The 24,813-nt window shown below is 37.3% G+C and overlaps 1 protein-coding gene across 7 annotated transcripts in view; it reads left to right on the top strand.

Annotated features, from left to right (window-relative positions):
- The window catches only part of LOC127568085 (CMP-N-acetylneuraminate-beta-1,4-galactoside alpha-2,3-sialyltransferase-like), a 377,111-nt gene that overhangs the window by 306,683 nt on the left and 45,615 nt on the right, over positions 1-24,813 (top strand). For all 7 annotated transcript variants that reach the window (XM_052011378.1, XM_052011379.1, XM_052011381.1 and 4 more), the window contains one exon: positions 22,587-22,733. In XM_052011378.1, the coding sequence (XP_051867338.1) occupies positions 22,587-22,733 (147 nt within the window). The remainder of the gene's footprint in view (positions 1-22,586; positions 22,734-24,813) is intronic.

The following is a 24,813-nucleotide window of genomic DNA, read 5'->3' on the forward strand; positions in this document are numbered from 1 at the left end:
ATTCAAGCTGTTTTAAATAACATAGCCTTGTGAATTGGGTGAGATCATTTGTCCACCTCAGGAGTAAATTTTTAATGAAATGGATTTACAAAAGTCTAAAGAGAATCCATATTACAGATTGGTAAATTAGTATTGTCTTAAAGATATGAAATTAATTAGGATGGAAGTTTAGATATTTTCTAATAATGCAGTTGTCATTTCCCCAATTCAAACCAAATATCTCAAAACAGGGAATGAGTAAACTGAAAATTATGGACCATGTTTAGAGTTTTGAAAATGGGCCAATGGTTCTTTGAGAATTTAATTACAGCATCAGTTTTCCTCACCTCAGCACTCGCGTATAATGTGAAAGTATCACGGTATACTTGATCAACGACATTTAGACTAGAGAAAGACTTGTCTGCAGGAGTGACTCTAAATGCATCTGATTAGTTTAAGAGGAAGTTATCATTCCCTGCCTCTAAAAAGCCGGCTCTCCTCACTCAGTTAAAAGTATACTTTAACTGCCCCGTACTGAAGTAAATACCTTGTTCTCCATTTCTCCGATTACCATGAAGGTTTCTTTTGTACTGGACACCTTGCAGGCACTGAACACAGGATTGCATTACGCTGTCAAATTCATTAGCGGTGTTAAAGTGCACAATGTGAAAACAAAACAAAATAGATTGATTATATGGCAAACAGCACTCACCTTGACAATAGAACAACTAATCTTTTTGCACCGAAGTATGTTTTGCAATAACCAGAAAGTATTTTTCACTAATGCCATATTGTATGCTTTAATAAATAAGATAAGCACAGGCTGAAAGATCTGCGCACTCCAGTGATTTGAATGCTCATGCTTCTGTTTGCTTTAGATTTATGTCAATACTCATGCTGATGTCCCTCTGGCTCCCACATATCCAATAACAAAAACTCTGCTGCATGCAGACTTGTAAGAGGGTCCCAGGTCCATCATTACTGACCTTGCTGGTCCTAATTTGGCTTACTGTTCCATAATGAAATGCATTTAGATACTGTCCGTGTCTATAAATGTTTTTCAAGCACTTACCTGAAATCTGCACGGTAGTGTAGCGGTTAGCATAACGCTTTTACAGCGCCAGCGACCCGGATTCAATTCTGGCCGCTGTCTGTAAGGAGTTTGTACATTCTCCCCATGTCTGCATGGGTTTTCTCTGGGTGCTCCGGTTTCCTCCCACATTCCAAAGACGTACAGGTTAGGAAGCTGTGGGCATGCTATGTTGGCGCCGGAAGCATGGTGACACTTGCGGGCTGTCCCCAGAACAATCTACGCGTGTGTGATTTGATGTACATGTGGCTAATAAAGATATCTTATCTCTGCCAGCCATTTGTTCCATCTCAACTACTTTGTTCCTCTGGCACTGGCTTTTGCATTCTCTGCACATACTTTTACCTCATCATTAGTGGCATTTATGTTGGTAGTACTCTCTGGAACTCTGCCCAAATCCATTCATCCTTCTCTCTCACTCCCACTACCTCCCTCACCATCTTCAAAAATGTCCTCAAAACCCAATTCTTCGACTAATTTTTGGTTGGCCTTCCTGGAAAAGCATCTATTTTTTCCCACTGTTTTTATGAATTATCTTGGAACATTTTTTGCATTAAAGATGGCATATTGATCCTATTTTTGGTATTGCTGTTACATTGTTAGTATATTTAGGCTTCTGTTTAGATATCAGTTTTCAATAAAACCTGAGATATTTAAGTGAACCTTTCCTGGATTTTTTTGTCATCCCCTTTTATATTATTTTTATTTGTTAATGTCTTACATGGTAAACTGCTATAATGCTATCATTACCAGCAGTCAATTTGTGATAGTATCAACATGTCAGGGAATATTTATTTCTGCAATTGAAAGCTTTGAAACAAAACATTCTCCATGTTTTTATGTGTGTATCTGCAGAAAGATTCTGAAATATGGGCCTGAATCCAAGTCCAGTTGGTTCTATCTTGTTAAGGGCCATAGATGGATCCTCCCCTCCCCACCCCTAGGTGAAGGATTGCATCAATGAGACACCAGGTTTCCTTTATGCTCTTGAAAGGCTCTGTTGGATATTATGCTAGTTAATATCTCACATGAGTTGTTTTAAGGTACAGTGGCATGCAAAAGTTTAGGCACCCTGGTCAAAATTTCTGTTACTGTGAATAGCTAAGTGAGTAAAAGATGACCTGATTTCCAAAAGGCATAAAGTTAAAGATGACATATTTCTTTAATATTTTAAGCAAGATTACTTTTTTATTTCCATCTTTTACAGTTTCAAAATAACAAAAAAGGAAAAGGGCCCGAAGCAAAAGTTTGGACACCCTGCATGTTCAGTACTTAGTAACACCCCCTTTGGCAAGTATCACAGCTTGTAAATGCTTTATGCAGCCAGCCAAGAGTCTTTCAATTCTTGTTTGGGGGATTTTCACCCATTCTTCCTTGCAAAAGGCTTTTAGTTCTGTGAGATTCTTGGGCCCGTCTTGCATGCACTGCTCTTTTGAGGTCTATCCACAGATTTTCGATGATGTTTAGGTCAGGGGACTGCGAGGACCATGGCAAAACCTTCAGCTTGTGCCTCTTGAGGTAGTCCATTGTGGATTTTGAGGTGTGTTTTAGGGTCGTTATCCTGTTGGCTACAGAAAGCGTTTACAAGCTGTGATACTTGCCAAAGGGGGTGTTACTAAGTGTTGACCATGCAGGGTGCACAAACTTTTGCTTCAGGCCCTTTTCCTTTTTTGTTATTTTGAAAGTGTAAAAGATGGAAATAAAAAGTAATCTTGCTTAAAATATGAAAGAAATGTGTCATCTTTAACTTTATGCCTTTTGGAAATCAGGTCATCTTTTACTCACTTAGCCATTCATAGTAACAGAAATTTTGACCAGGGGTGCCCAAACTTTTGCATGCCACTGTATGTTGAAAACTTTGAACATTTATTAGAATGAGATAATCAGTACTAGTGAAGATTAATTAAATTTTCTGGTTGGTATAACTCTATTTGAAACCAAAGCCTGTAAGTAAAATTTCTTAACATTTGTGTGTCTCAGTGATATTTCAGGTGGAACAGCAGGGCTCTATGCTGCCTTAAAAGTGTGACTTGTATTGGAGTAAGGTAACTACTTCTGACACACTCTCGATCGTCTGCTCCGCAAATGCAAAAGATTCTTTCTCCATTACTTGGATTGAAGTCTCCAGTCTTGGTCGTGGGCAGGCAGGGACTCCCAATACACCACTGTGAACCTGTGTGAGCGAAACCATGGGAAGTTTCATGCATTTGGTGAAGTCAGTAGTAGTTGAAATGTACGTATATAAGTTCAGAGTTGTGGAAATTATTTTATACTTTAATTACCCAGATGCACTCTCTTACATTGATTATTTTGCAGTTCTCAGAAGAAATTTGTGCTGAAAGGGCTGCACATGGGGAAGTGTTGTGTAGTTGCCTAATTTTAGAACTGGTTCATAAGTTGTAAGTTAATTATCCCAATACATAACAGAGTATGTTATATCAAAAGAGAGAGGTATTCCTTGCTGTTTTGCAATAGCATTGAACTAGAAGGTTGCAGATTCAAACCTAATCTGCAGGCCATGGTCAATTTTAGTACAGATTGTAGTTTGAATGTGGACATTTTTGACAGAAACTAAGTTTGGCTTCCATTGTTCCTAAGAACATTCAAGTAGAAATTGCTACATGAAGTAAATGTTCAGAGGATTATAATAATTTAAGTCTTGGAACACCATAGTGAAGGGAAGACTGCTGATGTAGCTTATTAGTGCATTACATATAGTATTTCATCATATTTACAGCATAGTAAAAGAGCCATTTGGAGCAACTTGCCTATGCCAGTGTTTATGCTCAACACGAGCTTCCACCCACCTTTTTTCATGTAACACTGTCAACATGTCTTCCTACTTCTATTCCCCTCATGTGTTTATCCAACTTCCTCTTAAACTGCTATGATTTCCCATATGTTTCCACTCTCAGTTGAACTATTTTTTTCCTGTGTCCCAATAACTTGCATTAAGCAGCAGCTGGTTCTTGAGTAATCAGCTATTAAGCAGCAATGACAAAATTCTCCAAGTTGCATGTCTGGCATCCTCTCAGCTGCAAGTTGCGTGGGATGGGACAGTAAATGTATCTGTCAGTAAGTAGGTTTGCAGAGCAAGCTAGCTCTAAGCTGAGAATTATTCATTCTTAGTATTATTTTTAAATTCATCCCTCCTTGACAACATAGCTGTGGTATTAAATCAAAGCCTCCTTTGGCCACTTTGAGAAATAGACAGGATCTCAATCAAAAGTTCCTAATATGATGTAAGGCTAGTTATATAACTTTTGACTTGATCTGACATGATACACTGGTAAGTGTGACACTGAGGTTCTGTTGATCATTTGTGAATTCTCACATTTCTCAACTCGCTGTGTACAATGGGAGTGGATCAGAAGATACCAGTGCTGTTTTCGTAATTTTAGTTGGACTTCTGTTTCATCTTCACTTAGAAGAACTTGAGCTATATCTTCTAAGAATTTTTTTGATTATTTTTTTCCTGTAGACATCCTGTCTTTTGCATTTGTGGGCAGAGAGCAAATATGCTGGCTTTGTCTTCAAAGCTTGCTAAATGAAAGCTTTATGAGGTGTGAAGGATGTTGGCCTCTTGGCCATATAGGTTCTAGGCCAGCACATTGTATTTATTGACTAGCTCTCAGGAGACAGTATGTGCTGACTTGTCAGAAGTTAATATTGATGTTTGGGACTTTACTTGTTATCCTGTGCAAGCTGTAATTGGACAACCGCAAGCTCTGCTTTCCATATTCATCACAACTATGGAGACAGGAAATAAGAAACATAGTTATGGTAAATGAAAAGGAACCTCATTATTCTGATGGCATGAGTTTTAACAATGTTCTGTTATGACAGCCTATATAGGACAACGTTATTACGTTCTGGCGGGTGCCTCTTCTCAGCATTATAAATAGAATTGTCATTTGGTACTGTTTTAATTTGGTTTTACAGTATTATGATGTAATTAAATGTGACTAGTATGATGTGGTTTTCCTTCCTTCTACAATGAAAGATTCTTGATGTAATGACATTTTAATTTAGATAATCCAACAAGTATTTAAAAAATAATTCTCCTTTCCCAGCCTGATGGAAAATCCTATTATAGGTAACCCTGAAAGATTATTAACATCAGGCCTTGTGTATGTGTGTATCTGAATGTATTGTTTAGGGAGCATAAAGGGATTCGGTTGACTATGTGATATCGTCACCAACCAGTGCTGCATTACTCTCAGTAGGTTGTGTCAAAAGCAGAAGTGAGTCTAAATTGCTTGGGGTGTCGAATGCAAAATGCTGCAGATTGCATTATAAAACCAAACCAAGTTTCTCAGCCATGCTACCAACAGGGAACACCAGATTCATCCCGCTCTTGCATTGAAACTTGATACTCATTCTTATTAGAGTACTGTGTAAATGGTGCAAAGACAGGAATTAAGTACCATTTAGTTTTGGAATATTATCTCTCAAACATTGTATGTGTATTGCACGGTAATATAGCTCAACTCATGCACTTGATCTGGCATTGAACTGACAGAAGGCCATAGTTCAACTCTTATGTGTAGACATATTGATGACAAAGCAGTGCCAAACCATTTCACCTGTATTGAAGGAGTGTTTGTAATGATACTGCCATTTGGAATGAATGCTGAAAAATACAAACACTCAGTCAACATCACTAAAGAGTAAAGATTATTAATTTTTCAGACCTATTGAAGACTGAAAGATAATCAAGTGCCCAAATAGAAGAGAAAAGAGTGAAAAAGAAAAGGTCAAATCTACAACTAAAACCACACTATTAATGTGCTTAGTGACCTGGAAACTCCAGAATGAAAATGGAAGGACTTGCTTTTTTTGTGCCAGTTATCAAATGCATGTGATATTACAGAGACAATGGAAGAACAAAAACATGCACAATAATTAATTTGTTTTTCAAAAGTAGCAAAAGAATGCCCATAAAAGGAAAAAAAAAGTCAAGAATTTGGGCAAGATGAAAATGGGGAGTAGAGAGTTCCAAACTAAAAACTGGGGTTGTTGGAGGCATACTGGCAAGACTCAAAGAGAAAAAGAGCAGAACGCTATCCTGGGTGCAGAAGCCTAGCTGTTATAGAGAGATACAATGTGCAAACAGGCCCCTCGCCCAACCAAGTCCGCGCCAAACATCGGCCACCCATTTATGCTAATCATACATTCTCATCAACTCCACCCCCCCCCCCCACCTTCCCCCCAAGTTTCTACTACTAACCTACATACGAGGAGCAATTTACAGTGGCCACTTAACCTACAAACCATGTCGTTGGGATGTGGAAGAAAACCAAGCATCTGGAGGAAGCCCACTCAGTTATGCACAGGAACACAATCTTGCATTCTGAAAAAAGGGACACACCAGTGTTGATCTGTTTTTCCTCTTTCAGGCACTAACAGACTAACCATAGCCTCTGTGAAGCTGAAAATGGAAAATGTAGCTACAAAGGACAGAGGGGAGAAAGAGAGAGAAACCAACAATGCTAGATCTGTGAGATTCAAAACACTGCTGTTGTTGGAAAACTGGAATAAAAGGGGATACTGTAAATACTTAGCAGATCAAACAGCATCTGTGAAAAGAAAGCAAAGCAACAATAATGTTAAAGGTTGATATCCTTAAATTGGAACTGGCCATTTCAGCATTGCTATTTTTCTTTCCCCATCCCCTGCCTCTCTTCTCATTCATCTCCTTCCATTTACACCTTCTCTAGACAGATTAGCTGAGATTAACAAACCTTCATCACGCTCTGTGAGCTGGCATCGTCATGTGTTTAGAAAATCATGTAGCACAGAAACAGGCCCTTTGACACACCGTGTCCATGTTACCTATCTATACTAATTAGTGTAACACTAATTCACAATTGAATAGTACCTCTACTTGTGCTATTCAATCTTCCTTGATCTCCACCCTATTACAGAGCTCACCTCACCATAATCATCTTTTCTGCAGATTAAAATCTGTTTGATTTCTAACTGTTCCTAACTCCAATAAAAGGTCATAGCCCTGAAATTTTAACTCTGTTTCTCTCGCCACAGAAATCCTTCTGCACAATCACCTTCCTATTTTAATTTCTAAAAGGTTTTTTTTGTCATTTAATTGCCAGTTGGGGATTATCATGGAATAGGAAAGGCCATATGTCTTATCAGTCATGTGTTTTTGTGCACCATGCACACAGGACTCTGTCCATTCAATTTTTTTAGGGAATGCTTCTTCAAAGTCTCTCAATTTCTCTGAGGGAAAATTAAGCAAAAAAAAAACACATTGTTTATCCATCTTTGTCTCACTTTATGCCTCGGAGGCCATTTAATTTCTTGGATATAATAACTCTATGCCCCATCACTTTGACACTCTGTTTGATCAGTTTTATCTATATTTATGCCAATAGCAATCAGTCCTGTTTCTTATGCAGCATTCACTGCCACAGGAGAATTTGAGATGTTTAGCATAGATTCATTTAAGGAGAGACTAGATAAACAAAGGAAGAAAGGAATTGAAAGATATGTTGATATGAATGGATAATTAAACTATGAAGGGGTCTTGTTGAGCAAATGAGCTGTTCTGTGCTGCAGCATGGAATCATGTGTAATCAAGTATTTCTCCAGTTCTTTTAAAGATGTTAATTGACATGTTATGTACTACTTTGGTGGTTGATTTTGCATTCATCAAATTCATCAAACATGTAGCAAGTGACCTATGTTAAAGGCACCCTATTATCAGAAGCTGGCAAATTTGATTTTATTACTGTCATAGATTAATACAGCAGGGAAACAGGCCCTTTGGCCAACTCGTCCATGCTGACCAAGATGCCCACCTAAGCTAGTCCCATTTGCCCATAACCCTCTAAACCTTACCTATCGATGTACTTATCCAAATGGTTGATAGTTTCATTTTTGCATAGACCAGGGAATCTATGAGAAGTGATAATGAATCTCAGAAAGAAGAACAGGTCCTTGGACCATGGGGAAGATAAATGGGAATTGGAAAGGTGGAAGTAGGAGAAGGCCAATGGTAGGCATCCGAAGTAAGTTGTGGTACCTTTTGTTACATTGTGGTTTGGGTGACCCTAATTTCCATTTGAAACTGTAGCCTAAGTTTTTAGTTCTCTGCATGAGTACATGGAGTTAAAAACTTTCAGTTGGCAGAAAAGGGAACCTATCATCTCATTAATCTGGCCTGAATTTAAACTCAGGTCTCAGAGGTGAAAAGGCAGTGTTCTAACTCTGTCACCCCGTTCCCCTAGCCCTGCCAACCTTATAGAAAATTCTACTTCATGATGCAGGAAATCAGTATATGTTAGTAATCAAACTATTCAAGCTGTGTAATCCCTTTGGCTTTTCTGACAAGACATTCATAATAACTTGTCAGCAAATTAATCCCAGACACACAGGGAAAAAAAAATACAATGGCAGACAATTTGCAGACCTGTTGATGTTACTAAAAAAAAAATTAGTGACAAAAAATATGCAACTGAAATTCTTTGGGTGTTTCATAACTTTATGGATACAATACACAGTACAAAATGACTGACTGCAACTGGTGCTTTTTAAAAAAAATGCTGTTTTGGGTTGTGATCTTTGGCAGTATACAACTAGCAAGATTATTCTTGTTTTGTCACTATCATTTTAATGGCATTACTCCTTCAAACAGGCACAACTTGTATTTGGATCTCTCTAACACCAGATGTTGTTCTTGCTCGGAAACGTTTCGTCAATCCGTCTCTTACTTTCAGTATTTTCGTTTCGGGTTGGAAAACGTTTAGTGGTCCCAGATGTGATCAATGCAATGATGTTGCTTTATTGCAGATCATTTCTCCTTTAAATAAATACATGAGTCAAAATATCTTATTGGATGAATTAAATGGGGAAATTACCTTTTTAACGTTTTTTTCCTAAAATGCTGTTAACCAGATAGATTCCTCTGGAATTTGAAATCTGGCTTTTGACTTTTTTGACCTAACACATTATCAGGTTTCATCAATATAGGTGAGAGATTACTGTTATCAATCTCAATTATAGATTTAGACATGCCCATAAGGAGGAGGCGGGGATCTATAGTAATGAGCATTTTCAGAACCAACTGAAAATGGAACTGATGAAAAATGCTTAAATTGTCATGCTGGAAGTAAAGCTTAGTCATGTAGATGGTGCATGTGCAGTCTGGGACCAAAACTCCCTCCTCCTTGCTACAGCACAAGACCATGACAACAGAATTCAGGCTTATGGCATAGTTTTTTTTACTTAAACCATTTTGAATAGAAACCACAGGAAGGAAATTCTTCAGCAGAAGAATTTCTGAATTTTAATCATCTGGAAACAAAATTACTTGTTGGTCTTAGGAACAATAGACCTGCAAATGAAGTAAAGTCAATCAATTTCAGTCAAAAATGCGTTCATAAACACCCCATTAATACTCACAAATGCCTGTGAACTCAGACTCCCTTATTACTCTCTTTGCTCATTCATTATTCTGTGATTTTCGGGGCATTGCTCACAAAGTATCAGGGAGCTAAAATATAATAAGTAGTTCTGGATTTCTTCCTTTCCATCTAAGAATTGTTAACCCATTCACTGCAGAAGACTAAAGAATATAAAATAGGGGGAGGTGGAGGCCATATCTGCAGTTGAATTCATTGCTAGAATTCAACCTTGGATCTACATTCACTCATCAGGCCATACCCACCTTTTGTGTACATAAAACAGAATTGACGAGAGGTCTTCCACCTGAAATGTTAACTCTGTTCCTCTTCCCACAATGTTGTCTGACCTGTTGAGTGAATTATTTTCTGTTCTTATTTCAGATGTCCAGCTTCTGTACTTTTTTTTATTTTCACGTAATTGAATGTTTTATAACTGAGGTGTATGTTTTTCACAGTGCCATGAATACATGAGCAGGAATAGTTGATCATTTCTGGGAAACTCATTAGGAATTTGACATTTTCAACTGATGGTATAATTTATTGGGATTCTGGTTGTAGCAGCTGCATCAGAGTCTTTGCACAAATGGTCACTTTTAATGGGGGGGGGTCATTGTTTTCACAACTGAGTGTTTTTAAAGAAATGTTTTAAGCTGTGTTTAAATAAATGAGTAAAATCTCAAATAAGTGCCAAATATTCTCTGTTTAGCTTTTAATTAATTTTGGACAGTATTTGTATAATATTGTTCGAACATCAAGGAATTTCTTAGCTAATCACTTGCACATGGTAAAGGAACACACTGCCTTAAAACTCTGCATTTTAAAATATTCATAAAAATGTCAGAAGGTAATTCTTCAAACTTTTTTCATTAATTCTTGTTGAATTCAACTACATGACCTTAAGCCATCAGTGGTGGGGCAAATTGTAATTAAGTAACAAATAACCTAAACAGTTGACAAGGGATATGTTGTGTATTTAAATATTTATTTTAATATCCTGATTTTGTATTTCTCCTTTTGTTCTCAATTGAATGTCCCACAAATAATATCTCAAATAATGAATCAACTCTCTCCATTTCCCTGATCTCAGAAGTTGACTGTTGATTTGATAGAAGAATCACATGGCAGTCAGCTAAATAAAGATACTATAAACAAAGGATACTTACAACATGATGGTGGTATCCCATGGATTCATTTGCACACTAATTGCTCTATGCTCTTATTTGTATCATGAGATTAAATTCTCAGCAGTTTTCATTGAACTAATGATGAATCTGAAGGAAACTTTTCCCTAGAGGGAAAATGAACAGAGGCATATTCTACCACAACTTGTGCACAGCTTGTTGAAATCAGTTTAATAGCTTGTCTCCTGATCACCCCTTAGACTAAGTATAGCACAAGGGAATAGCTAGAAGGAAAAGAAATGAAATGACTGGAGAAATATTATTTTTCATGTATATTTATGTATTATTCAGTTCATTTGAATGTGTTAAATTTAAAAAAGCTTACTGTAGTTATTCTTTCAGTGAGACAGTATAGTGCAATTTGGCTGCTGACCTTTTATCTCGGTGTAGATAGAAGGTTTTGCTGGTGGATTTACTGGCTAATACCTTGTAGCTGAAATTCTTACAAGTTTCTGCTTGTGTTTACTTGTTCTTCACAATCACAGCTGTAGGTCTCAGTAAACTTTCTGAAGGGAGAAGAATTTGATTATATTAAGCGGCAAGAAGAATGCATCTAAAGCAGGCAACAGGAATAATAAAGCAGCAAGAATTTGTATTCAATTGGAAAGCTAATTTTTAAAACTACAGCACTGTGGCTTGATGTTCACAATGCAGCAGTGCTACCTCTGAGCTTCAAGGAATGGCATGCCATGGGGTAGAAGTCCTGGAAGAAATTCAAATCGACTCTAAAGCCCTTCCATACCCTCTTATCTAACTTCTGTTTTTAACTTCACTGGTTTAGGATCAATAAGATCTTCAGTGACAGTTCTCTGGCCAATTATCAAGTTAAATTGCTCTCTGTACTAGGATTCTGGCTGACATTCTGTCACAGCACTGATAGGAAAGAGGCTTTTAGAAAGGATTTCAGATAAGGGCAGTTTTTTCACAAATCGTGTTGAAATTGCAGCTACGTGTACAATACTAAACTGATATAATGAGATGGATACCAAAGTGCTCAAAAGCAGGTTTTCAGGTGGGACCACATTGCCACTACTGGCATGACATTCCTCTCTACCTTCATAATGTGAATCAGGCATTGACATGAGGACCTTCTCCTAAGATAGTAAATGCTTGTTTGAAATTAGACTTGCCTCAATGTAGGGTCTATTCAGACTATCCAGGACATAAAGAGTGAAACTGCTGCATTTTACAACTGCTAATTTGCAGCAAGGTGGCTCTACTGTGCCACTTAAAATTTTTCCCCAGTATGTTTGTATATCATCTGTGATGTGCATGTTTATATTTGATGCTGGATACATAACCCAGGAATTGCTCTCAAATGTATAATGGGTGTAAATTTCTCTACTTAAAACATTGCAGAATCAATGTAACTAAATAGAGAGTGGCAAGCTAAAAGTTGTGGCTATAATATAAAAATGAGAGACATTTTAACTGCCAAGACCTTCAAATCATTTGTGATGCATAAGGGCAATTTGGAGTGCAGTATTCAGCATGTTTCCAATGGTGATTTGAGGTCAGATTTAACACAGTAATGAATCACTCCTGCATTCTGATTATCAAGTGTAAGGGAGATGCAAGGATTTCCATTCCAGATTTCTGAACTTAAGTGGAGTCAAATGTCAGTAGAAGGTCTAAGTAGTGAGGCTTCTTCTTACTTTTCAGTATTTTAGGAAGGGGAGCTCTGGCCGGTTCTTCTTTTCAGTTGTTCTCTTCTTTGCACACATGTGCCTTAGATTCTGCAGGGATTCTTTCTTCCTCTACAGTAATTTCGGAGGGTCCTCCTGGCAGCTGTTTTCTTCATTTCTCTGAAGCTTCTGCTAAAGTTAAAGCAGAAAGTCATAATCTCACAAAAAATAATGCTGGTACTGTGCTACCTAATCTCTCTAATTTGCGCAATATTGAAATTGGGGATGTTGCTCAGTCTCCTGCTCTACACATCCATTCTCAAATTTTGAATCTCAGGCCTTTGTTCTTACAGTCTCCCACACTTTTAAACCCAATGTTGGGTCTCTTCTGCTCATGACAAATTAATTTGTCTTGTCTTTTTTATTTCTTTCAAATTCAATGGTGTTGTGCATTTGTTTGATCTGAAGCATTCTCATCTGAAGTTCCCTAAAGACAGTGAAATTTCTTCCAGGAACAACAGTTCTTTTAGTTACTATGGAGGGAAATGGAGAGTCAACATTTTGGGTCGAGATGAAGGGTCTCAACCAGAAACGTCCACTGTCCATTTCTCTCCACAGATGGTGCCTGACCCACGGAGTCCCTCCAGCATCTTGTTTATTGCTCCGGATTCCAGCATCTGCAGTCTCCCGTGTCTCCATCTCTCTTCCTTTAATTACTGTTTGAAATGAACTTTTCTAATCTATCATGCAGGTTCTAGCAGTAAAAGGGAGTGCCCATGAATTGCTTGGTTTCATAACTGGCCCTGGAGTGCAGAAGCAATGAGTTTAACAAGGACACAAGAAATAGAAGCAGGAATAAGCCATTTAGTCTCTTGTGCCTGCTCTACCATTCAGTCAGAGTTTGGCTGATCTCTTACCTCAACACCACTTTCCTACGTTAACTCCTGTATCCCTGGATTTTGTTAACATCTAAAACCTATCTGTCTCTGTCTTGAATGTACTCAGTGACTAAGCAACATCTTCCTTAAGTAAAGTATTTCAAAGATTCACCTGTCATGGTGAAGAAATTTCTTTTCATCCCAGTCCTGCATGACCAATCTCTTATTTTGAGACAGTGATCCCAGTTTCTAGACACACCAGCTGGCGAAGTATCATCAAACACCTTAAGAATTTTGTATGTTTCAGTGAGGCTACTTCTCATTTTCTAAAAAAAAGTAAATGCCCAGTCTGCTTAATCTTTCCTCAAGGGACAAGCTCCCACTCTTCCCCAACACTAATCCCAGGAATTAATGTGGTGAACCTTTACTTGTGACAGAGAGAGTACAGCATATCCTTCCTTAAGTTGGAAGATGGGACTGATAGATAATATTCCAGATGCCGTCTCACCAGGACTCTACATAATTGCAGTAAAACATCTTCACTCTTGTACTCAAATCCTCTTACAATAAATGCCAACATTCCATTTGCCACCTTAATTGTTCGGTGAACTTGCTTGTTAACATACATTGATATGAGTACTAGGATACTCAAGTCCCTCTGACGCATTTTAAGAATGCTCTGTCTTTCTATTTTTCTACCAAAGTGGATGACCTACATTTTTCCACATTGTATTCCATCTGCTACGTCCTTACCTGGTAACTTAGCTTATCTATATCTTCCGGAAGTGTCTCTGCATGCTCCTTACAGGCCACACTGTCACCTGGTTTTGCATCATCAGCAAACTTGGATATATTTGGCCCCTTCCTTCAAATCAATGAACAGCTGGGGCCTCCACATCAATCCCTGTTGCACCCCATTAGTCACAGTCTTCCATCCTGAAAATGACTTGTTTATTTTCTTTGTTTTCTGGACAGGAACCAAATCTCAATCCCCAAAATATTTCCCCCACCAGCCAATTCCCACCTCCCAAATTCCATGTGTGTCTTATTCAGATTTATGATTATGCTTCTGTTAGGCAGTCCTGGCTAACTTCGTTTAAGAATCATACTAGCACAATGCAGCGGTTGCAGAACTTTCTTAAATCAAGAATGTGGAGAAAATCACATCATTTTTATTAGAACATAGGAAATAGTTGACGTTCAAAAGTGAGAGGCTTTGATAAGAAAATCTACTATAGTGCACAAAGTAGGTGTACCTGACAGTGACATAAGTGGAGGTATTCCTATCTGGATGGCTTGCCCCTCATGAGATGTCTCTTATACTGTAGCATTCCCGGCTTTTGTAGGCACAGGATATGTAAATGTTCTATGAAGTTCTTGGTCAAAGGTTAAGGATGCTTCTGTATGCAACTGTTTGCCTTATGGATTTCCCCTGTGACAGCTTGGACCAACCCTATAGTTTTGTTCAATGTGATTAGTCACTGCCAGAGGGGATGTTTCAGCAGCATAATTTGGTAACAGCTGCTTTCATAAAGTAAAACTTCTGCAGCTTTCTCTTAACTAAATGCAGGTGGAGCACATCTATTTTGGTGTGGAGGTATTAGATAGAGACTTCTGTACGCTTGATTTGCCTGACTTCACTCTGCTGCCATTCTATACACAAGTAAATTATCCCATCTCTGGGCTTAGCTAATAACATTCCAATTATTGCCACAAAATTGGATGGTGCATGAATGGAAATGGAAAGGGCCCTGCTGAATAAGTGTAAAGAAATGAGCTGGAGAACTGAATACACATTGGCACTGAGAGTGTTATCTGGTCAGAGGTTTGTACTGAATAGCATGTCATTAACATGGAATCCTCCACCAATCATGACTTTGGCTTGATCCAGCACTTCACCTGAGGAAGCAAATTTGTATGCAGTTTTAAAAGATTTGATTCTGATTGAGAAGTTCATTGGCAATGCTAGCTGTTTTATTCCCAGTAAAGCATGGTTAAAAATTGTTGACATGCTGCCAATCAGTGCTGCGCCAGTAGCTAGCTAGAAAAGTAAATGTTATGCTTATTTGACTTTCAGTCCCATTGTTTGTTAGGTTTTAAAGTATTACCATTTGAAGCTGAGTGTCAAACACATCTCGGGCATAATTCCAAGAACTGTCCATCCATGACAAACATTGGCACTTCAAGATTGAACGAAAGCACTTAGGTCACTGATGAGTGATAATTGCTTTGATAAGGGTATGTATGGTGGTGGCACTGAGGTTAAATTAGCAGCTAATGGACAAGGAAGTTCTGAAAATATTTTTTTTAACTGTACTACCTCAATGCACTCTGTACTAACTCAATGTATCTGCACCGTGTAATGAATTGATCTGTACAAACAGTATGCAAGGCAAGTTTTTCACTGTACCATTACCAATCCTCTACCACGACAGAGCCCAGCATGTGAGTGCTGAATACAAGCTTGAAGCATTCACAACCATCTTCAGCTATAGAAGTGCCAAATAAATGATTCATTTTGGCTTTCTCACGAGATCCCTACCATGATACAAGCCAGTCTTCAGCCAATTCGATTCACTCCACTTGATATCAAAAAACAGCTGAGAGGGCAGGATACAGCAAAGGCTATGGAACCAGGCAACATCCCAGCTGCAGTACTGAAGACCTGTGCTGCAAAACGAACTGCATCTCTAACCAGACTGTTCCAGTATAGTTACAACACTGGCACCTACCTGACAATGTAGAAAATTGCCCAGGTGTGCTGTGTTGCCAAGTAGCAGAATCACCATCCAATCTACTCTAAATCTTCATAAAAGTGATACAAGTTATCATCAACAATGTTATCAACAGCACTTACTCACCAGTAACCTGCACAGTGTTTGACCGAGTATGGCATCAAAGAGCCCTGCTTTTATCAATGACCTTCCTTCCAGTGTAAGGTCAGAAGTGAGGATGTTTAATTCCATTCAGAACTCCTCAGTAATTGAAGAAGTCCATGCTTGCATGCAGCAAGATCTCGACAACATTCAGCATGGCCTGATAAGTAAAAAGTAACATATATGCTACAAAAGTGCTACACAATGATCATCTCCAAAAGAGAGAGTCTGGTCACTATCTTGACATTACCCTCATTAGCATTTCCATCACCAAGTTCTCCACTGTTCACACCTTGGGGGTCACCATTGACCAAAAGACCAACAAGTAACATGAATACTGTTGCTATAAGGCAGACTGGGTTTCTTGTGGCAAGGGACTCACTTCCTGGCGCTTAAGTAAAGCAATTGCTGAAGCATCGGAGGACAAACCTGCATGGCTATATGTGAACCTTATGAATATTTTATGTTAATCTATATGGAAGAAAATCAGACAGATCTCTAAAGAGTGTCTGCTAATCTGTTTGATTTTCAGAATTAGATGCAATTATGAAATGCAGTGCAGAACCATGAAAACCTGCCTGAGTTCTTCAGGGGAAAGAACATTAAGTTGTCACACAGAACCTCTCTTAACCTTTCTATATTTACTCTCATCTTTCTTATCATGAAATGATACAGCATAGAAGGAGATATTTGTCATTATTCCATTGTTTTTTTAAAGAAAGTCAAGCAAGAGATTAGTGTTTGTTGCTTGCAGTAACTAGCCTTATTAATTTTCCTCATGTAACTTCATTACATATTCTATTTTTTTTCTCGTGAATACAGCAACACACTAATGTGAACAATATTCAATAAAAAAGCTTCTGGGGTGGCCTCTGATAGTGTTTAAAATCCTTTGAAAGTCATTTACATTTTTCAGAGACCCTCTAGGTGATTTCTGTTGTCTGATTTGTTAGATTTCTAATGCTTTACTTTTGATTGTCTTTCTGAACTGTTTGTAGTCCTTCTGTACTCCAGAAGAAAGAAATCAGACCATTGATTATAAGCACTTTGGACTGAGCCTACTTTGAAGACTTTTTCTGTGTCTGTTAATTCTCTTGGAAGTAGTCTTGACATGCTCCTAATTTATTTGCATATTTTGGTTGTTATTTGGTAAAATTCATTTACTTTTAAGATAACCTGGTTTTGTTTGCTGATGATATCATATTGTTGTATACAGATAGTTGTCCACTATGTGCCATAATCATAGAACAATACAGTTTTGCAGCACAAAAGGAAGCCACTTTTGTCTGTCCCACTTCTTAACAAGATCAATCTGAAAACAATTCCATTGCCTGCTTTTCTTATCCCCCTGCAGCAGCTTCCAAATCAATTATTTATTCAATTTGGTTTTAGAAGATGCAATGCTCAATGTTGCTTACAATCACTGTAGTAAAATCAGCAAAGCAATTATTTTAAATTAATGGATTAAAAATCCTTGTTTCCCTCTATTTCAATAATTTCACTTGTTGATGAGGAAACAGCCATCCTTCTCCAAACCAAGTTTTAATGGATGACATTTCATTATTGGTGAAGAGATGCAGTTTTCCATTGCAGCAGTACCACATGTTTGCAGGGTAAGGGCAAATTAGTCACTTCCTAGTTAATGTCATTCCATTTTTCCGTTTATTGTTCCCATCCTACATCAGCTACCCTTAATTTGAATGTCGTTTAAGAAACAGGCCAGTAATTCCAATGGTAGAGAAGCGAATGCCCATTTATAAAACTAAACCACAAGAAACTAGATCAACAAAAGTCTTTCTGAAATATTCTTGCACACCCAAGGTCAGTGTCAGCAAATGTATTCAATGATAAAAAGTCACAGACTGTTTAATGCACTCTCTATTGTAATGGATATGCAAGTTCATTACAAAAATTACTTAAGCAAATGTGTACATTCAGTTATGGAATCAACAGTGACAGTAGGGGTAGAGACTGATGGATGTGGTGGACATGGTAAGTGATGCTATCTGCTATCACTGGATCCACTTTTGTTTCAAAGTAATCACTTGGAAAATCCAAAATGATTATGCTTATATCATGCCTTTAATGTAGATAAATAAAGAAAATTGCATAATTTCAGCTTGTTTATCACAACTATGTGAGTATTGTATTGAATGATTTATTCATTTACTACAAAGAACTGATCAGAAACTTATCTTTCCAATGATGTGTGATGCTGAGGCGAACACTAATTATGTTGTTTGTGTAGTGCCTATCCTAAAACAGGGTATTTTTTTGGATGTTATTCTCCATTACAATTCAAAGGCAATTAGTGCCATAAATTGAGATTAAATCAATATTTGTGATGAAAAGACAAATACTGGATCTAGGAATTAACATAAAGGGAAAAAGTTTAAAGGAGATATGTGGATTTAAAGGAGATGTGTGGAGCAAGTTTTTTTACACAGAGGGTGGAATGGGCTGCCAGGGGAGTGGTGGAAGCAAATATGATGGTAGCGTTTAAGAAGCTTTTAGATAGGCACGTGAATATGCAGGGAATGGAGGGATACGGATCATGTGTAGGCAGAAGAGAGTTAGTTTAATTTGGCATTGTGTTTGGTACAGACATGGTGGGCCACAGGGCCTGTTCCTGTGCTGTATTTTTTTATGTTCTATGTTGTATCAAACTTTGTAGGAGAGTTTGTGTGTTAAAATCCTAAATTGCAAGTACAGACTTTGATACGAAATAGAAATTCAAGGAGTATCTGGAACATTAGGTGGCATGTATGGAGAGAGAAACATATCAGGTCAATGACCTTACATCAATTTACTTTTGGACAAACCTCTCACAACTGCAGCTATACTTTCTGTTTCAATTTACTATCAGTTTATAGGATAATTGTTACCATAATCAGCTTTGATCTGAAACCATCAGATATACTTTGCGGGGGGGGGGGGGGGGTGTTCTCTCCATCTTTCCCCCTCCCTCCACCTTAAAACGCACTTGTCTTCTCACTTCAAGTTTTGATGAAGAGTCCTTGACCTGAAACATTAACTGTTTCTCTCTCTACTCATTGACCAACATTTTCTGTTTTTGTTTCGGAATTACATTGCCTGCAATTTTTTGCTCCAATTTGTGCAGATTTTGATGGGTTTTGAATCTAATCCAGTTCTCTTAAATCGTAAGAATAGATTACAGTCTTTAGAATACTAAAATATTGTGCAAGAGTTTATACAGTACAGTAAAGCTACATTTAGGTTGAGTATTATAATTTATATCTGCTATAAGAAATAAATGTGCTTTAGCTGATAAAAAATTATTTATCACACACAGATGTTAACAACTGAGTACAAATACATCAAAACTGCAGTATTTAATATTGATGTCTGTGAGTTTCTTAATATAGCCATAATCACCGAGGCTCTGGCCATCAAATTTCACAGAATCCAGTATTTTATAAATGTGTTTGTAAAAGTAATGACTGCACTTAATATATCAAGTCAACATGGAGCAGTAATTGCCAAAATGAACAGAATGCTGAACTACATTTTCAAATCAGTAGAAAGTAAGTAGTGGAAATGACTGAAATGGTATTGTGGAATAGGGTTGCATCCTGAGTACTGTGTCCAATTTTGATGATCTAGAGGAAATATGTAAAATCTGAGTGCAGACCTCAAAGTTCACCACACAGTATGTTTATGAGAAAAGACTAAAGAGACATTTATACATATTAATTTTAATTCTCTTCCCTGAATTTTTTTGCATTGATTTTGATGTTGACCTGGCATGGATCTATAAGTGCCCTACAAATTGGTTGTTGCATTCTGTGGCACTTGCTCCAATGAGTAATTAATAACCATTGAGCACACAGCAAGATTTAGTTGCTACTGTTTTCTCCTGACTTAGAAATCTTTTTAATATTTCTATCCATTTGGAATATTTTCACTCATTGCAAAGAAGCCTTTAACCTTCTTGATAAAGTTTTTTTTTCAGAGGAAGATATCATATCACTAAGAATCTTATTGTAGCTTCTCCCTTAGCCTACTTTTTATTCATTGGAATTTAGTCTTTGCCAAAGATGAATGCAAACTACTTGTGTTCATAATGAGTAACGTAACCTTATAGCAACACCTTTATTAGCACAACTGAGGAGTTTTGTTAAGAGGCAGTGTGCCAAGGGTGACCTGAGATAATGATATGTTGGTTTTTATTAACATACCACATCCCTTTTTGTCATCAGGCATATTGCATGTTGAAGGTTTTTTTTAAATTATTATCCTATCTTGAAATTTTATTTTTATAAGATAGATTAGATGCTTGGAACCTAAAGGAGGAAATTGAGTAAAACTAGACATTTAATGGAAATTTTCAAATATGGTTGCTGCCTTATTAATGGAACATAATCCCAGTCTTTAGTATATAGCATTGGAAAATGGTTTCCTATGGACATTCCCAATATTTTCTTGACCTCAGCCCTTTCAGAGCGAAGGATAATAATTGTTGAATCATCGCATGCCCATTTATGTACAGCTTAAACTGGATTTGGATTGAAACAGATCTTGAATTTTATTACACTTGATGTTCAGAATGGGTAAAACTTACAGAAAGGGTGAGAAACTGCTTAGAAGGATGGATTTATGTCTTCATTTTGTGGTCACATCTGGTTGTTGACTGAATTCTTGATTTGTTAGCAACTTTCTGTTCTGCCTAAAGTACAAGTTCCAGAAGTCAAACAAAATTAATTTGGATTTTAGAGTCATCCTAAGTCTTCTCCAATATCCAACCTTTTGACTCCCCAGAATAGCTTTTAAACAATTTTTGTCATAAATCTCATTACTTGTTGCCTAAAGTTTCAAAAAAAGAAAATGTTCATCAGACACCAATGCTATGAAAATCCAGGAGAGATTTAGTTCAGAGAGAAGTTAAGGAGATTGCATTTCCTTTATTGTATGAAATTACAAAATGATACCAAACACGGTGCTACCAATGAGTCGTTTGAAAGCTGTCCATTTGGTTCTACTTCCCTAGCTCTTTCCCTATAGCCTAACAAATATATTGCAGAAAATATAACCCCTTGGTTTGTTTAAAAGAATGGCAGCAATGATGTGTTGTGTAAGGGCAAAGGGAATGTGAAAGCATCCTGCTGTTAAACTGAAATCCATGTCAGAATGTGTAATTGATGAAGTTAAAGAATTTGAAGGCACACTTTTTTTTACCTAAAGCCCTGACAACTAATTACTGCCAATAATATTCAAAGTTCAAATCTTTAAACTAATTTTGTATTTTCTTACTGAAAAATTTATGATCCTTCACTATGTGCTCCCCACTGCACCAATTCAACTATTGAATAGTTAATCCAAGGGCAAGACACATATATTTTCTTGCCACAAAATTTGGACTGTATATTGGTGACTCTAAACTTTTGCACATTGCATATTGACAAAGTGCTTACTATTTGCTAGAGTTGGTAACATTTTCTGTTTTAAGTGTCATAAATCAAGTTGAATTTTTGTATTTGTGTAATAGGCAATTTATAATTCAAAGCTTTATAATTTTAATTTTCCATATGTCTGAAGCTTATGCTGTACTTCATCTTTGGACTGGAAAGCATAGAAATTTATGAAAACATGAGGAGATGATTTGGCCCAATGTAAAGTTAACTTAATCCCAGTTATGTTACACATTCAGGGCATATCCAAATATTTATTAAACGCCTGAATGTTTCTGCTTCTAACAGTTTAAAAGTTGTGAACTTCTCTTCATCTATACCCTACTTCTACCAATCACAGTAAAACTCCTATAATCTGCCATCCAGTTGTTTGGAAATCCCGATGGTTTGGCATCTGGCTGGTGGGGCCCATGTTCCTGCACTCCCTCTAACACTTTTGCGTTCCCTTGAAACTCATCTTGTTCTATTTCTAGCACTCCTTTGGAACTTATGGGTTCACAGGAAAATTTATGTTAATACTATAAGGGTAACGTAAGAAAGAGTGAGTTAAAAGTGTGTTGGAATATTCATTGGAATAGCATCCAAGGATCTGGAAAATTTACCATTCCACCACCAAGGTCTTGAGTAAACCAAATTAACAGCTTTACCATTATTGAAATTGGTCACTCCTGTTTAGTAACCTTTCCGCTAAGAACCAGGGATAATTTTGTTACCGATGTGAGAGACTTGAGACATGAACAGAGATGTCTATATTTGCAACAAATTACAAAGGGATGGGTTTAGATGTTCACCTGTCAGTTCAATCAAGTGTTCCATATGTTGGATAGAACAAAGACTAAAAGGACTCTGGAAATTATGAAAATGGAGAAGAATGTCTGTTTTATGATTCCAAAGCTGTCATCAGGAAAGCAAGCTGTCATAATGAAAAAACAATGGATGGAACCCAATCAAATAATCTACAATAGTTAGAATGGTTGCTTTCTTTACTATTTAAGTGAATTGTATTAAATGGAAATAGGATACAAAATAAAGAAATAGAGACTGAAAAGTACATTGATTTTATTTAAATGGACAATAGCCCTTTTGCTTCGTTTATTTACAGAGTCCTTCAGATGGCTTCTGGAAGTCCGTTGCCACAGTTGTCCCAAAGGAGCCCAAAGAGATACGGATTCTGAATCCTTATTTCATCCGTGAAGCAGCTTTCACATTTATTGGCCTTCCAGTCAACAATGGAATGATGGGTCGTGGGGTGAGTAAAACATGTGACTGACTGTGAAACTGTTAGATTTTCCAATTTACTCTTGTGGATCTGTGTAAACTAATATTGTATTTAACAAGATGTCATGCATGGCGTGCAGAGTAGAACATTGAACACTATGCCCAGAAGTGGAAGGATATAGATTTATGTTGACATTTCCATGTGCAGCAATTGTCCTCATCTTGGGAGGGCTTTAGAAGGAGAATAAAGATCTTGTTAATTACAGACAATCTGCCAGGAGCACTGCAAATTAATATGAATGAACAAGGACAAGGTGTAGGCCACTCATCCCCTCAGTCTTGTCAGGTGCTTCCGTTTCCTCCCACATTCCAGAGATCTGTGAGTCACTAAGTTACCTGGCCATTGTAAATTGCCCCTAGTGTGCGGTGAGTGGTTGAGTCTGGATTAGTGGATGAGAATGTGGGGAGAATATATAACGGGATTATTATAGGTTTAGTGTAAATGGGCGGCATGGACTTGGTGGCCAAAGGACCTGTTTCCGTATTGTGTATCTCTGTGAATGATAGGCAACTTTTCCACAAGAGGATACTGTAGTGTACAATTTCAGTTGCTCTCATGCACCACCTAATGGCCTCCTAGAATGGCAGTGGCAGAGGGCATCGTGAGTGTTGGAGCAAACTGCAAAGTTTAGTGACATTGAAAGCATGAACATGGCCATTAGGGAAAACGGCAAAACATTAATTATTTGTTGAGAAGGGTCAGTACAGTTGTCAACACAGCTGCAGCACTTTCAGAACAGCAGCAGCCCGCAAGCATCTACGACAAACTGCAGTATCCAAACAGGTAAGAGGTTGCACAGGTGGGATGCATTGATTGGCTTTGTACAGACACAGATGTTGTGAGTATATTTTCCACTCCCAAAGTATCAGTATGAAATCACTGGCATACTGACAATATAGGATCAGTTACCAGGCAAACGGGAGCTGGATTCCATGTTACTCATTCCTCAGATTACATCATCAGAAATTAAATGGTTTGGATAATGAAATGATATGTAGTGTTCAAATAATTGAAACGGTAATATTGTTTGAAGAATACTATTCTCTCTGCGATATAGTCAGCATTGTAGTTTTTCTTATCTGAGAATTCTTAACATCATAAGTAATCCTGCAAATCAACTATTTCGAATCATTGTGCCAAGTTATTGTATGCACTGTGTCTATCAATGGCAAATTTACCATCCTGACCAATTGATTCTTTCCTACCTTTTAAACTTTTCAATTGCATATTTGAAAACTAGATTGGTTCATTATGTATTAAGCATTTCCATTCCTTCAAGTTAAATTGAAACACAAGAGCCATGAGAATTGCAACATGTTGCAGCTCAGAAGCGTACTGTTCAATTCATAAGGTCCACACTTTTATTTTCCTTGCATGAAATGCCGACGTTACTTAGAACTTCGTATTACTTAGTATGTCTGTTAATGTGCAAAAAATAGCCAAAGGTGCTTCACAGAGAAGGCACCGAGCACAATTTTCTACCATTTTCAAGTCCAATACTCTTTAATGTTTGTCATTTTCAAGCACTATTTTTTTGTTAAAAAGTGGACATTGACTGTTTCTGTAATCTGCCCTTACAGGTTTTTACACATTTGCATTCCAACATGCAAAACATTTATGTTTACTGACCTGGTCATCAAAATTCTTTTTCTGAACTGGCTGTAAAAATGGCCTCAATAACCAATCAATGCCAATGTTGTGGGTCTGATATCACAAGTAAAAATGCTGGGAAATTCATTAATTTCTCTGAAAAATATAAATAAATATGGATAACAGTAATAATTAAAGCACAAGTTAAAAGGAAAAATATAGGGAAAAAATTGCTGGTAGACTCCTTTATTAAACATTTATTTGGATTCTTTAAAGTATACATCTGATGTAGGTTTTGTCTATGTATACTCACTTTGTTAACCTGTTCCAGATAAGATATCTTTATTAGTCACAAGTACATCAAAACACACAGTGAAATACATCTTTTGTGTAGAGTGTTCTGGGGGCAGCCCACCATTGTTGCCACGCTTCCGGCACCAACATAGCATGCCCACAACTT

This window comes from Pristis pectinata, chromosome 3 (assembly GCF_009764475.1).
Source record: "Pristis pectinata isolate sPriPec2 chromosome 3, sPriPec2.1.pri, whole genome shotgun sequence".
Lineage (NCBI taxonomy): Eukaryota > Metazoa > Chordata > Chondrichthyes > Rhinopristiformes > Pristidae > Pristis > Pristis pectinata.